A 14707-nucleotide genomic window follows, 5' to 3' on the forward strand; every position below is an offset into this window, starting at 1 on the left:
TCGAATATACACGTTTTTATAAAAAAATAAATAAAAAAAAACATAGTCTTGACTTTAGAATTCCAACACTTTTGCAAATATTTGAAAATGCAAAAAAATGCCAGCAAATACAAATTTGGGGCGAAATAATTAGCCCGTTTTTATTACCAGAGAGGGCAACAATAAATTGGGAAGCTTTTATCAAACCTGCAACAAAACCTACAAAATGTAAGTAGTTATCTATATAGTGTGACAGTGTAGAAAAGAAAAGTGTAGCTGCACAAAGCCTGGTCATTTCTAGTCATAACACAACATTTCCCAGTATAATCTCACCAAGATGAACATTAATGTTGGCGACATCTGCAAGAAGAGGTTACATTACTAAAAGGTGTGTCTTAAAATAAACGAAGTACAAATAAACGTGTTAGTCCAGTTGCAATAGCGCAGAGTAAAAGAGTACTTCAGTATTAGGTGATACCTTTTGTATGTGGACAAACAATAGATATTATAAAACAAGCTTTTGAGAGTTCTCCTCTCTTCCTCTGGTCAGAAATACTGACTTACAGAGATTCCAGGAGTTTAACACAGATGTAAAAAAATAAAAGAAAAACAAGATAGCCATCTAAGGCTTTGTCCATAGTGCAGGATACGGTGTGAGCTACGTAGCTCGCGCCGAAACAAACACTAGGACGCCAATGCATATGCGCATAGTGCGCGTGCACATGCACTACAGGGAGAGTGGCGCTTCGCAATACAAACACGTTTGTATTTGAAGTGCGACGCCGGGAGGAGGAAGCGCGGAAGCTAGTGCGTTCTTCAATGGGCGCGGCCTAAGGCAGATGATGCAGAGAAGAAATAAACAGACAGGGCAATAGGACAAGGAGCGGCTCAGTGAGTAAAGACACAGACTGGCACAGAGTTTGAAGCAGGGGAACCTGGTTCAATTCCTGGTGTCGGCTACCTTGGGCAAGTCACTTTATCTCCCTGTGCCTCCGGGCACCAAAAACATAGATTGTAAGCTCTACGGGGCAGGGACTGTGTCTTCAAAATGTCTCTGTAAAGCGCTACGTAAAACTAGCATTGCTATACAAGAACAAACAATGATTAAATTATGATTACATGGATGAAAGGGACAGTGAGACACAGGACCATACATCCGTCAGCAGTGTGCAGGGCGAGAAGGGGTTAATTGTAAAATTCGCAGGGAGAAAGATTGCAGCATGAAGTCCTCTTGTTTTAGTGTCAAAGTGTATTATCATTTTGAGTTCAATTTGACTCTTAAAATAAAGGACAGTTTTATCCAGAAACAATTTCATTGGTACTGCACGCAATACTAAATATACAACTCGAACACCAAATATAAAAAACGCCCTTCTCTTTAGCCAGCAGTTGATTCACGCCCTTAGGGTACACGTTTTACATTTCGGGGAGTTTTGCGAGTTACCTCGGCTCCTTTTTGCTGTGCAATCTGTCGGATGTTCTGGTACCAATCAAACAGCTCTTCCACCTTGTCAGTTGCAAAATCTACTGATGGGTCTTCTGAGCTCTTGGGTTCCAGTGAAAAGACAAACTGTTTTTCATTCTTTCCATTAGGTAACTTCCCTGTGGAAACATGTTGAGTCTTTTAAAGATTACAAAGAAGCCACAGAGCAGTGTGGTCTCATTGTGCATCTTAGTGTTGGTTAGCGATCCAACAGTGCTGGGAACATTCAAATTACTCCCAAAAAGGGCTTTAACTGCATTTAGGTGCTTAAATAGGTGTGCATTCCATATCCTAACCCAAGATTTAAGTCGTTTTGGTTTGTTTCATTGTAATTCCCTTGTAGCTTTATTAAAACCCCTGCAGGGGGGACAATGAGATTATTAGTGTTTAATATCCCATATAGTTACTTACTGATATCGTACGCTCCCAAATCCAGGATTCCTCTGCACATGGCCCCCAGAGGACTGTCTTCAATAATCTGAGTCAGAGAATAGAGAATGTTCAACAATCAGGCATTATGAGAAGAGTTAGGAAGCTACACATTTAGCCCGTTTATATAGTGAACTACATTCATTTCAGCTCCAGGAACCCCCTGCTTCCCGAGATACACAACTTCGTAGGGGGTGCTGGTAGCAGCTCCGTCTGGGCAAGTTGGGGCTATCATAATGGGGGGTTTAAATGTCCCGGGTCATACGGGCCAAAAGGAAGTTGTGACATCATACCTTGTGGCTTCCTGCTGGCTCGCAAGACCAGGACATTGAAACCTGTGGGAGCTGCTACCGGCACCCCGTACAGAGGTAAGTACCTCTAGGAGCAGAGGGTCCCCGGTGCTGAAAAGAACATGGTTCAGTTCCAGAGACCCCCTGCTTTTTGGAGAGCATATCCTCCTTTAAATTTGTGTAACACAACAAAATCATTTGCTATGTATGGCACTCTGCACCAGCAGAAAATAACTATCCTTTTACACTGGGGTGATTATACAAGCCCCGCGTGAGTGTGGGGTTATAGGTTTGTACGAATGGCTTCATCAACGGCAAAAGTTAAAAATAATACCTTTCGGTTTAATCCTTTTAGTGACAGTGTTCGAAACACATAGCAAACCAGGCATTAAGAACAGAGACCACAAAATAACAATATACAGGCATACCCCACATTAACGCACGCAATGGGACCGGAGCATGGATGCAAAGCGAAAATGTACTTAAAGTGAAGCACTCCCTTTTCCCACTTATCAATGCATGTACTGTACGGCAATCGTCATATACGTGCATAACTGATGTAAATAACGCATGTGTAACAGGCTCTATAGTCTCCCCGCTTGTGCACAGCTTCGGTACAGGTAGGGAGCCGGTATTGCTATTCAGGACGTGCTGACAGGCGCATGCGTGAGCTGCCGTTTGCCTATTGGGCAATATGTACTTACTCGCGAGTGTACTTAAAGTGAGTGTCCTTAAAGCGGGGTATGCCTGTATTGTTATATAAAGACAATGCCCAGTTCCCTCCTACGTCAATTCGCAATGCTCAGAATATTGGCTAAATGTCAGCGTCGCAGATAAAACTGCGAAGATTATATTGGGATGAGTTGGTAGTGACCTCCTGAAACCCTTTACCTGACTTGCAAAAACCTCAGAATCATTCATCGATATGTCTTCCACGTAGTTGGCGGGAAAGTATTGCTGTATCTTCTCTCCATAATCTCCCTTCCACCTGAGCATGAAGTTTCCCATTAGCCTCATTATATCGAATATAGAAAGTAACAATAAACAGCAACGAGGCGGGTAGGAAGAAACCTTTACTGAATAATTGATGTTTGCTACCAGAGTTTATGGAGAGTATGTGACCCAAAATGAAGCAAGAAAAAGACAAGAGTCCAATACAGGCTGAAGGCGCTAACTTAAGTTAACTCCTCGTCAAGCGTTTACGTAGATCTTCAACGCTCACAATCGTTAAGTAATGTTTTCGGCTAGAAAAGGCATTGCTTTAAGTATAATGGACATTAGTGCTAATGTTATGCAAATGAAGCATTCCCCCTAACAATGCATATCCACAAAGTCCTGTTACAATTACCTGCCTTAGAGGGAAAACATATGGACCGGACTCCGGACACACCCCATTCCCTGCTCTGTTACAGTTAATGCACAAATTTACCCCAACGTTGGTTAAGTCATACCTAAAGGTGGCATGACGCCCATCCAAAACCTGAAATATGGGTTTTGGAGGAGAGGTACAGACCCATATTTCAGGGTCTGGGTGGGAGTAACGTCACCTTTAGGTTAGACATGATTAAAGCCAGCCATGTTATTTAAAGTTAACACAAGGTTGTGATAAATTAACATGGCGTTAGACCTAAGCTACTCATATATACAACAGTCGTTGTGTTTGCACATAATTAACTTTTTGGATATCCATTAACTTCTGGAAAAAACATCTGTTACTGATTTTGATTACGGCCTGTTATTAGGACTAAGTTAACAGAGTTCTGTGGACCTGATCCTGAATTTATTTTATTCAGTAGCCTGTGTCAAGTTGCAAAGCGAACTCCTTTTCTTCCAGGAAAGATACTTTTCGGTGATAGTTGATATAGTGACTCAATAATTATTTTACACATCATTTTGGCAAATAGAATCTTAGCAACAACCTTCGTTTGACCCCTAATTTCATTGGGAATATGGGTTTGGGGGATTCCATTTGAGCTTTTTTGCGAACAATAACAGTAATACCCAACCAGTCACATTCTCTTGAAAATAGAAATGATACAGTATAACGTTATTTAATGACAATAACACTACAATTTGTACCCAGCGTTGGTTTCCTCTTGCAAAATAAAAAAACATATTATTGGATAATGAAGTACAGTATTCTCTTTCCATCTACAGTATACACTTGCAAAAGACTCCCCGATTCCTTACCAGTCTGCAGACTCCTTTGTAACGTTATGAATCAGGGCTCCTGTACAGAAACTCAGTTCATCGTGCCTTTTTGCTGTGTAGTTGTACAAAGCTTTCACTGTTCCCTGCGGCTGAGAAATACGCGATATTACAGCATGTTGGTAACACAAGAAACTGTACAAATGGAGTAAAAACAGCCAAACATTCTGCTTGGTATCTCCCCCATATCCTTGTACACGTGTTTTCACCCATCTCAGTGCTGAAAGGTTGAGGGAGTCATTCTATAAAGTCCGAAGCGACTGTTTGGGAAAACCCCTATGAACAGGGATTTTTCATCTGAAAACCGCCGGATTGGCTGTTTTGGCGTCTAGAAAAAGGCCCCGCGTTCTTTTAAGCAGTGAACAGGTGAGGTGCCTCAGTACAAGGCAAGGCAGCGTCTTACTGTGTTGTATGCTAAGCCAATATTCAAATGATGCATAATTAGAAACAAAATAGGATACATCACTCATGTTGCTGCCAGAGGCCATTGGAAGCGCTAGTCAGCTGTGGCACTGAGAAGATATATGAAGTGCCCCAAAGCCCTCCTCCTGCACCAAACTGGCACATTTTACACCCGTTTACTGGATATGTTCCTTTGCAAAAAAATTCTGAACAATGCAATAAAACACCGAATTATTTAATTTTTAACACTAGCAGACGGCGATATGTTTGAGCCGCGTGCAGGCCCGTGTGTGTTACCTGAACATCACGTGACCTCCCTGGGGGGGTTAGTCATTAAACTGCGATAGTACAGATCAGGGCACGAAAAGTCCCATTAACGTCAACGTGCGATTCCAGGTGATAGTGCACTGATCGGCACTATCACAGATTAATGAATAACCCCTCTAGTCTCTCAAAGACAAGAGCGTCTCAAACAAATCGGATGCGACCGTTAGTGCTATTGGTACATTGTAACAAAATGTATTATTGATCCTCTGTTTGGTATCCTTGTTTTCTCGGACAGCTATACTTCTTAATTAAATAAGTAGGTATGTTTACAAAAATGAAGGTCCGCATAAAACATAATACAATACTTCATATGGGACCAACTTGAAGTGTTTGGTAACTTATCCCCTTAAGTGCCCTTATGACATATGCCTTTGGTCAGGGGTGCTCAACTCCAGTCCTCAAGCGTCCCCCCCAGCCCCCCCAAAAGATCAGGTTTTCAGGATATCCCTGCTTCAGCACAGGTGGCTCAATCCCAGGCTCAGTCCGACTGCACCTGTGCTGAAGCAGGGATATCCTGAAAACCTGACCAGTTGGGGAGGGGGGGGGGGGGGGAATGAGGATTGGAGTTGAGCACCCCTGGGTGTAGGTCATGGACTTTTGCTTGTTTTCTGGGCGAGCTAAACCACCGGGGAGGAGCCACCCCTATTCCCTGTCACCGGAACCAGAAAGCAATCGTGATCGCTGGTGCCGGAGGGTCTGTGGTCCAGAAAGGTCTGGATAACGGGGCTCAGGAGCAGATTAACATACCATCGCTGGGGATATCTCATCCGGGTCTACATATAGCTTACTCTTCACATCATAAATGGAATTCAGGTCTTTTTCCTGAAAGACAACAGGCAGAGTTAATAACACTGGTAATAACCGATCCTTATATTGATATGACAATTAGATTGTAAGCTCTTCGGAGCAGGGACTCCCGTTCCTAAATGTTACTTTTATGTCTGAGCACTTCTTCCCTTTGTGTCATTTATATCTTATTATTGATATGATTGTAACTATTACCGCTGTGAAGCGCTATGTACATTAATGGCGCTATATAAATGAAGACATTCATTCATGACAACTTAAGAAGTCCTGCACAGGGTCGAACTTACTCCTTATCAGTGTACCCTCTTATTCATTTGATTTATTTTTACTTTCCTCATGCTATCGAGATAAAGATGCTTTCATTTTTCAGTGGTTTTCATATACACTGTATTTCTGTTCTTGCTTTAATATTTTATTACTTTTATGTTACAGCTGTTAGGGGGGAGGGGGGGATGGGGGCTTGTGGCCGACATCACGGTTTCTTTTTTCTCTCATTAAATTACTTTTGCTCTATTTATAAGATCTCACATTTATCTTAAAAAGTGTTTCCCGTAGGGATGGACATGTTAATCTTTTTTTAATATATAACAAAGTGCTGAACTAAGAAACTAAGAGAGTACTTACATATTATATATATATGTTTCCATTATGCACATTTGTTACTTTGTTTTGGCGTGCCTTAAACCCATTAGATACTAGTTGGTAAATACAATCGGTGTGTAGGAAAATGTTGGCTATGATCAGTCCAAGGGAAAAAATGACTTACTGTGCTATATCTTTCCAGCAGCTCTTCTGTAACTGGATAACGCAGCTTCATTTTCCGGTATAGTGGGTGCTTCTCATAATAATTGACAAGCTCCACGAGGTTTTCGAAGTAGGCTGATGTTCCCAGCACAAAGAGACGGCCGTCTTTTTGGATTCTGCAGTGCTTTATCTTTCCCTCAGCCCTGGGGAAGAAAGACATTTTTGGGAGTGAATTTACTGAATTCCCCATACAATTTGGGCGTTATCATTCTGATTTACTAAATAACGGTAAAGCAAATAACTTGAATGGGCCATAAGGTTCTTTAAGGTTTAGTACAACTTTCATCTCTTTACCGCCCCTTAAGAATCTTCTTTTTGGACCTCACATTTCCATTACACTTCAGGTTTCAGATACTCCAAAGAATGAATACATGTTCCCACACCAATTTGCCCAGTATAAAGCTTTTACACCGGTCAGGGTTCATGCTTTTCACTGAAGTTTGTCGTACCTGAAGGTGATGGCGTAGGAATTTGGCACCTCTCTCTTGCGAATTAAAAAGGCTCCGTCACGAGGAATTCTCATCAGCATATCTTCAGCCTCTCCTCGACCCAGAGTATCGTAGTACCAACTACAGGAAGAGAGCGTAGATCAACAAATACTGTAGCACTGTGGGGCACTATTCAACTTTATTTATTTATAGAATGTTTTACCAGGAAGTAAGACATTGAGAGTTACCTCTCGTTTTCAAGTATGTCCTGGGCACAGAGTTATGGCTACATTAAGTGAACAGGGATTATACGCAACGTATAAAGACATTGCATGAACAATTTAACATATCTTTTACACGTATGACACAGACCAGATTAAAATGTGAGACGGCTTTAGTTTTGAAAGAACTTAGGCTGGTGGCGGCTGTGAGAGTCTCCTCTAGATTGTTCCAGGTGTGGGGTGCACGGTAAGAGAAGGAGGAGCGGCCGGATACTTTGTTGAACCTTGGGATCTCAGGTGATAAGTGGTAGGAGTGAGGAGTTGGAATCAGGTAGGCGGGTGGGGGTGATTCTTTTAAAGAGGGGTTTACAGATGATTCAATGGGTTAAACCAGCGGTGCGCAAACTGGGGGGGCGCCCCCGCTAGGGGGCGTGGGATTTTCTAAGAGGGGCGCGCGTGGAGGCAGAGCCCCAGGCATCTAAATTAAATGCCCGGGGAGGCGTGAGGCCTCTGCAACTTCCCTTACCTGCTCTCAGCTGGCGCTTCTCTGACGCGTCGCTATGACAACGCGGCGTCAAATGGCAATGTGTCACATGACATCGTGACGTCATATGCCGCGTGGAGCCCTAGAGCAGGTAAGGAGGGGAGGGGGCGTAGGCAAGGGGGAGCGGAGACAGGGGTGCCCGAACTTAAAAGTTTGCGCACCCCTGGGTTAAACCATACCAGAGACCACTAATACAGACAGGGCGGGGCTGATTCTTTTAAACACGTGTACCTGATGATTTAGTAAATGGTTACAATGTATTACAACTTTGTGTACTCTTATCCACGTGAGGATGCCTGGGAAGTGAATCCTGTGAAACTTTACTAAAACCAATCTCCCGGGGAAAAAAATAAAGCTCTCCCTGAGAGTAATGGTGAAGTGTAACGTGTAGCGCCAGGATACTTCAAGTTTTCTTTATCAGGTGAGATTCTGTGATCGATCCCCAAATTCCCAGTAAAGTATAATGCTCACTTTGGGACCATATCTGCTAAGCGGCGCTATACGTAAGACACCTTCTGATGCCAGAAAACACCTTGCAGCACATTCACTTGAATGGCCTCTAAGAGTGTGGCACTGGAAGATTTAACACGGTTTAATAAAGTTGGCCAGTGATTATAGCCCATATTTACTACTAATAATAATAATGAATTCAGTACATTACAGGTCGCAGGAACCATCAACATGAAAGCGCCCTTGTTGTGAGACGCTTTATTCCGCTAGTGATCGTGTTTAATAAATCATGAGCGATCTTCATAGATGCATCATGTATGTGACAGGGTGAAGTCAACCCCTATCAGTTATGCCTTGGAAACATATGTCTGAGTGCTTCATCCAGCACTCATAAGGGTTAACTCAGGTGGAAGCTAGCTAATCATGATGTAAGCTGACACCTGAGAGCCAGCAAGGTAGATAAGGATCTTGTTACCAGCAGTAGCTGGCTGTCTCAGATGAGAGCACATGGATAGATGTGCTGCTAGCCAGAAGGATACAGCACACTACTTACTGCAGCCAAAGTAAGATTTCTTTTATTTGTTTGCATGACTGCTTAAAAAGACTCTTACGGTTTGGGTATGGTTTAGCCAGCCAGCCTGCTAGCTAGGACTGCTGTGTTAGTCAGTTTTCTCCCAACGTGGAGCAGGATTTATTTGCTTAAAGGGACAGTGTACCCGCATGTTATGTTGCTGTGGAGAAATAAAGCCACTGAACGTTTTCATTTATCCTGAAACTACACGTGTGGACTGTTCCCTGACCTCGGCTACAGGCCGTCCTGCCACAATGTACATGAGCTTTCAAGAGCACAAGGAGAGATGTCATTTTTAAAATACTATTTAAAAAAAATAGTATCCTAAAAAAAAAATCGACCCAAATAAAAAAGAAACCAAAGGATCCATTAGGGTCTGCGGTTTTAGAGCAAAATGGCAGACTGTGTGGGCTCCTCTTTTCTGTGGAGGTTATTCATAAAACTGCGGTAATGCAGATTGGGGCACTATCACACTGATTTCCGTGCGATAGTTCCACAATGAGAATTTTCGTGTGATAGTGCCCCGATTGGCTCTACCGCAGTTTCATGAATAACCTCCACACAAACATAGAGTTTGACGGCAGATCAGAACAGCTTGGCCCACCTAGCCTGCCTATTTTCTTCTCTACCGTAAACGTCAAACAGTATGGGATCCTTCGGTTTTTTCACCTTGAGGATAGCCAGTTTTTTAAGGCAACCCCTAAGTTTCTAAGGCAGACGCGGATCTAAAACAGTGTGGAATTTCACAACAGACAGGAAGGTGGGCAGACCAGGAGGCTGTATGTATCACCTGCACAACATATCATTGTACGTGGTGTTTCAGATTAAATGCCACTACTACTGATGATTGAATGTTGCTTGTGCGTACTTTTTAGGTGTGTGAGGGTTGGGATTGGGAACAGCATCGGTTAACCGCAGCTCAAACTCAGCGCAGCGGAGGGAGGACTCCCTGTAGTGTTGTATCAGGTCATAGATACAATCGAACGGCAGGTTGTCGGTCAGGTAATACTTCATTGTATCTCCGTCGGGATAGGAGCGGATGTGACAGTGCTGGACCCTGCTGCACCTCCTGCAGGAAACAGCACAGATACGTGTCAGATATTCAGAGAGGGGAGATCCAGGTGTCACAGCTTTAGTTATCTAATGACCCCTCAAGTATGAACGCCATAGTAAGTCCGTCTTTTATTCTGGAGGATGGACATGGAGTAGACACTTACAAAGTTTGACCTGATGTGCTCCCCTTTCCTGCATCTCCCTGCTCAACTCCAATCCGCAAGCCTCCCACCCAACAGGTCAGGTTTCCAGTCGAAGACTGAGCCTCTGAGCCACCTGTGCTGAAGCAGGGACTGATTGAGCAACCTGTGCTGAAGCTCGGATATCCTGAAAACCTGAACTGTTGGGGGGGGGGGGGCTTGAAGACTGGAGCTGAGCACCCCTGTTATAGAATACTGCAGTTGGTCATAAAATACATTTGTATCTTCAGCATAGACTGTACCAGAAAGAGAGTGTGTAGTCATTGGGGAAAGATTCGCTTTCTCGGACTAAGAAGGTTCCATCCTTGCCACCCATTTCTGCACAGTACTCTTGGAGCAGCCGTTCTGCCATAATGCGCCCCTGTCGCATCCGACCATGGAACCATTTCTCTTGCAAATGTAAATCTATCTTCTGGTTGTTCCAGAGAGAGGGAGAGAGGGAGAGAGGGAGAGGGGGAGAGAGGGAGAGAGATCTGCATCACAAGTTATTCATCCACTGGCCACACTGCTTGTTAAGAAGAGTGTCCGCCCTGCAGATTACTGGCAATAAATGATTAGATCTTGGGACCATGGAGATTTTGAGTCCATCTGCACAAAAGTCTATTCTTTATCATTCAGGATGTAATAAAATAACATGTTATTAAAACGCCTGCCATTTAAGCATGAAGAATACTCGTAGGCTGAATTGAAACAATGATATACTGTTTTATACAAGGAGGTTTCATCCAAACATTTCAACTGCAGCCACCCCCGGGGTGAAATGTCTAATGGCACATTTCTTGTATTTTCAGCTGTTGCTGGCTTCTCTGGCAGTGAAGTGGGAAGTAATTCTGTGCTCTGTGCTTTACGCGTTTTCAGTGACACTTTGACCCACGGCATGGGCTTGTTAAGAAGAGTGTCCGCCCTGCAGATTACTGGCAATAAATGGCCAGATTACCTTTAGCACAGTCAGTGCTTGTTTTTCAAAAGAGAGCAAAGAAAGTGACTGTCACACCCTGCTTGTAGGGTCTCTAGGGAATGGGGATACGGGCACCAAATATGTGTACACATTGGGAAAGGTGAGGTTTTGTTCCCACAGAGTTTACAATCAGATTGTAGGAGTAAATGTCAATTCCGACTACACTGCCCTCACAATTTAACATATTGTGTATATATATATATATATATATATATATATATATATAAAATATTTATACATAATATATAGTATTTCTAAAAAGTACCTTGGCTGTTGAAATGTCATCTATATTCTGTTCAAGTTCCTCACCGTATGACAATTTGTCACCAGCGATTGCGCAGTAATGAGAAGACCATTTCTAGAATACAAGAGTTTACATGTTAACTGTTCTGCAGTTGTTTTTAAACATCCCTCTCAACAGATTATCACTATGAGATTTTATGTAACCATTTTTGAGCCATGATTTGACATGTACACTGGTTCCATGTACTGTTCCTTTTCATAGAGCTTCGCAACAGCTGACCATCACCAATAACAGCAGGGTGATAGGGGGAATTTGTTAAATTGCCGGGTAACGTTGTGTTGGTGCATCGTATTACAATGTATACAATTATTCAAAACACTGGGAGATAAGCATTGAATGTATCATTGTCAAACAATGGAAGCACTGACCAAATCTGGAATTGAATTGACTTTTTGTTTTTATTAATAAGGCAATACGCCATAAAAATTTCTGGGGGGAAATCTATCAAAAAAAATACGTACCATAATGTGTTCGTATGATTTATACTTGAAAATAATAAAAAGAAAGTTGAAAAAAAAAAAAAAATACGTACCAAAAATTATCCATATTGCAAGGTAAGAAAAAAAAACCTCAATCATTTCACTGCAAAATCAGTGTTGAAGTGTCCAAAATATCAACAAAAGTAGAAAAAAAAGTGAAAATGGAAAAGTGGTTAATAATTCTGCAAAACATAGTCCATAACAACTCAAAATATCCTACTGGTAACCTGGTGTAGTGATGTCCAGCTAATAATCCTGATAATAGCCCAGAAATGCACAACTTTATTATTCTTAGATAAACTCCAATATCATCTATCCACATTCAGCAGACAAAAAAGGTCAATGTAGCAATGTCCATGGGACTCTCGCCCAGTTGTAGATTTGTCAGAGCAGTCCTCTGGGCATGGCTGTTTTAAGACCTTCGTAGGCCCGAGGCATTTTTATTTCTAGAGGCCTGTGTGTCCGATATTTTTACTAATTTTTATGCTAATTTCACCGTTTGCTTGTTTCTTTCGATATTAGCGATATTTGGCATCGATACTTTTGTTTCGCTATTTAAAAAAGGTATCGATACTACGAAGGCATTTTAAATAAAAATTTGCTGTTTTCTCTTATTTTGTGATTTTTTTTTTGTTTAGGTATTTTTTCAAGTGAAATATTGTAGGCCCTAAAAGGTTCGTAGGCCCCAGGCACTGTGCCGAGCTGGCCTAATGTATAAAGCGGCCCTGCCTCTGGGCAAGTGTCCATGCTTTTCCGAAACACCATGGGGGTTATGCACTAAGCAGTGATAAGTGCTTTTAAGTGAGATAAAAAGCCATTATAGCGTGATACTGCCTGCTGTGAGATTCACAAAGCAGTGATAAGTGCTTTTAAGTAGCCATTATAGCGCGATACTGCACTGTTATCACTGCTCTGTGAATCTCACAGTAGGCAGTATCACGCTATAAAGGCAGTTATCGCACTTAAAAGCACTTATCACTGCTTTGTGCATAGCACCCAGAAAACCCACGTATCACTGCTTTGTGCACAGCATCCAGAAAACCCACTTATCACTGCTTAGTGCATCACCCCCCATGTCTCTAACTATAACCAAGGCGGTGTGGTCTGCAGACCCGGCGATCCCTGCGTTTTTAGCATTGTGTTTATGCCGAACTATGTAGCCATATAAAAGCTTTCTAGTCCGTGCAGGTGATATTACCTGATCGATGGGGTCCCACATGTACAGCTCGCCTTGTAGTTTCTTTTCCTCTTTATGGTCATCTGCATTTGTGACAAAATCTCCCCGGGGTCCCAGTTTTTTATGCTAAAGATGTAATAGGGATACAGCAGGTTTATACATAGCGCGTTCGTGTTACAGCATGTCATGTGACTTCAGGCCTGCCATCTATTGCTGGTATAAATGTCAGGGGACAGTCACACATTGGGTACCAAAGTTTATTATTTGACACAAGATAAGATGAGCTGGTTTTTCTCCCCTGATACAAGCTCAATGACTTGACGTGTAACATGTCTAAATAAGAGCTCGTTATTGAGAAAGTTATGATCACTATACTGTGCAGTACACTTATTTTTTAGGTGTTAGAACTAAATAATAACTTCTGTTTTAGCTTTTATACATGTGAAGCTCATTTTTCAGAAGTGTTTTGTAAGCAGCATCTAAGAAAGAGACGTATGTGGTTTTAAAGTAGATCTATAAAGCCCTTTCACATTACTAATTTATCTTTGAGGCAGTCCCCCATGCATTTCAGCTCCAGTGACCCCCTGCTTTCGGAAATACATACCTAAATAGGTAGCCGTAGCCGGTAGCCATTCTGGCTGGTTAGCAGGGTTCACATTATAGCCGCTTTTCAAAACTCCTATCTCCTGCGGCCAATAGGAAGCCACGACATCATCCGGTGTGGCTTCCTATTGGCCCACACGATGCAGAGCTTTAAAAAAGCAGAGACACACCAGCACCCTTTTTTGGCGGCAAGGATCTCTGCATGCAGGAGGTCCCCGGAGCAGAAAGTAATGGGGGTTCCGCTCTGGAGACTCCCTGCTTCAAAACCGTGGGGGGGGGAAAAGGGGCGGGGGGGAATTGGATTGCCTCTTTTATATAATAAACTAAATGGAAGCAGGACTCCACGGATTTTTGCAAAACGATTTATTCAGCCAATATTCCGACGTGACGTTTCAACAGATACAACTGTCTCTCTCAGGCGGACTCGAAAAAGGCAGTTGTATCTGCGGCAACACCTTGTTGGAATATTGGCTGAATAAATAGTTTTGCAGAAATCCGTAGTGCCCCGCTTCCATGTAGTTTGCCGATTTTGGAGTACTGACAGTGATTCCCTGAACCAGGAGCACCGGTGATTATATCAATAATTTCTTTATGGCGTGCAGCATACACCTGTTGTATTGTATTAACGCTTTAATATAATCCCAGTAATATTTTCCTCCAATATGAGCTATACACTACTGGCTAGAGGAGGCCTCTGTTTCTGATAACCTGACCCTTCTACTCACACACTATACATTTTCTTATCTGGAACTCTCTGACCTGGAACCTTCTCACTGTGTGGCTGGTGCTAGACAGTCAAGGTGTTCTGCACTATTCACCTTGATGATGATTCGCTCCTTTAGCTGTGTTGGGGAAGGCAGCTGATCCGCACTAGCTTCAGTAGGTTTAGTTAGGAGGAGGTCTCCGAAGACATCATTGAAGACTTTGGCCATGTAACGTTGTTGCTCAATTGTGCAGTGCTCCTCAATGGAAAGAATGAGTGGGTACCTG

The 14707-nt window shown here is 42.6% G+C and overlaps 1 protein-coding gene across 3 annotated transcripts in view; it reads right to left on the reverse strand.

The window, feature by feature from the left end:
* The window catches only part of PLCG2 (phospholipase C gamma 2), a 92200-nt gene that overhangs the window by 23652 nt on the left and 53841 nt on the right, over positions 1-14707 (reverse strand). For all 3 annotated transcript variants that reach the window (XM_075576717.1, XM_075576718.1, XM_075576716.1), the window contains 12 exons: positions 14536-14704; positions 13136-13240; positions 11420-11512; positions 10439-10608; positions 9812-10012; positions 7179-7298; positions 6692-6872; positions 5866-5940; positions 4372-4481; positions 3073-3169; positions 1874-1940; positions 1424-1581 (listed from right to left, as the gene is read on the reverse strand). In XM_075576717.1, the coding sequence (XP_075432832.1) occupies positions 1424-1581; positions 1874-1940; positions 3073-3169; positions 4372-4481; positions 5866-5940; positions 6692-6872; positions 7179-7298; positions 9812-10012; positions 10439-10608; positions 11420-11512; positions 13136-13240; positions 14536-14704 (1546 nt within the window). The remainder of the gene's footprint in view (positions 1-1423; positions 1582-1873; positions 1941-3072; positions 3170-4371; positions 4482-5865; positions 5941-6691; positions 6873-7178; positions 7299-9811; positions 10013-10438; positions 10609-11419; positions 11513-13135; positions 13241-14535; positions 14705-14707) is intronic.

This window comes from Ascaphus truei, chromosome 19 (assembly GCF_040206685.1).
Source record: "Ascaphus truei isolate aAscTru1 chromosome 19, aAscTru1.hap1, whole genome shotgun sequence".
In the NCBI taxonomy this organism is placed as follows: Eukaryota; Metazoa; Chordata; class Amphibia; order Anura; family Ascaphidae; genus Ascaphus; species Ascaphus truei.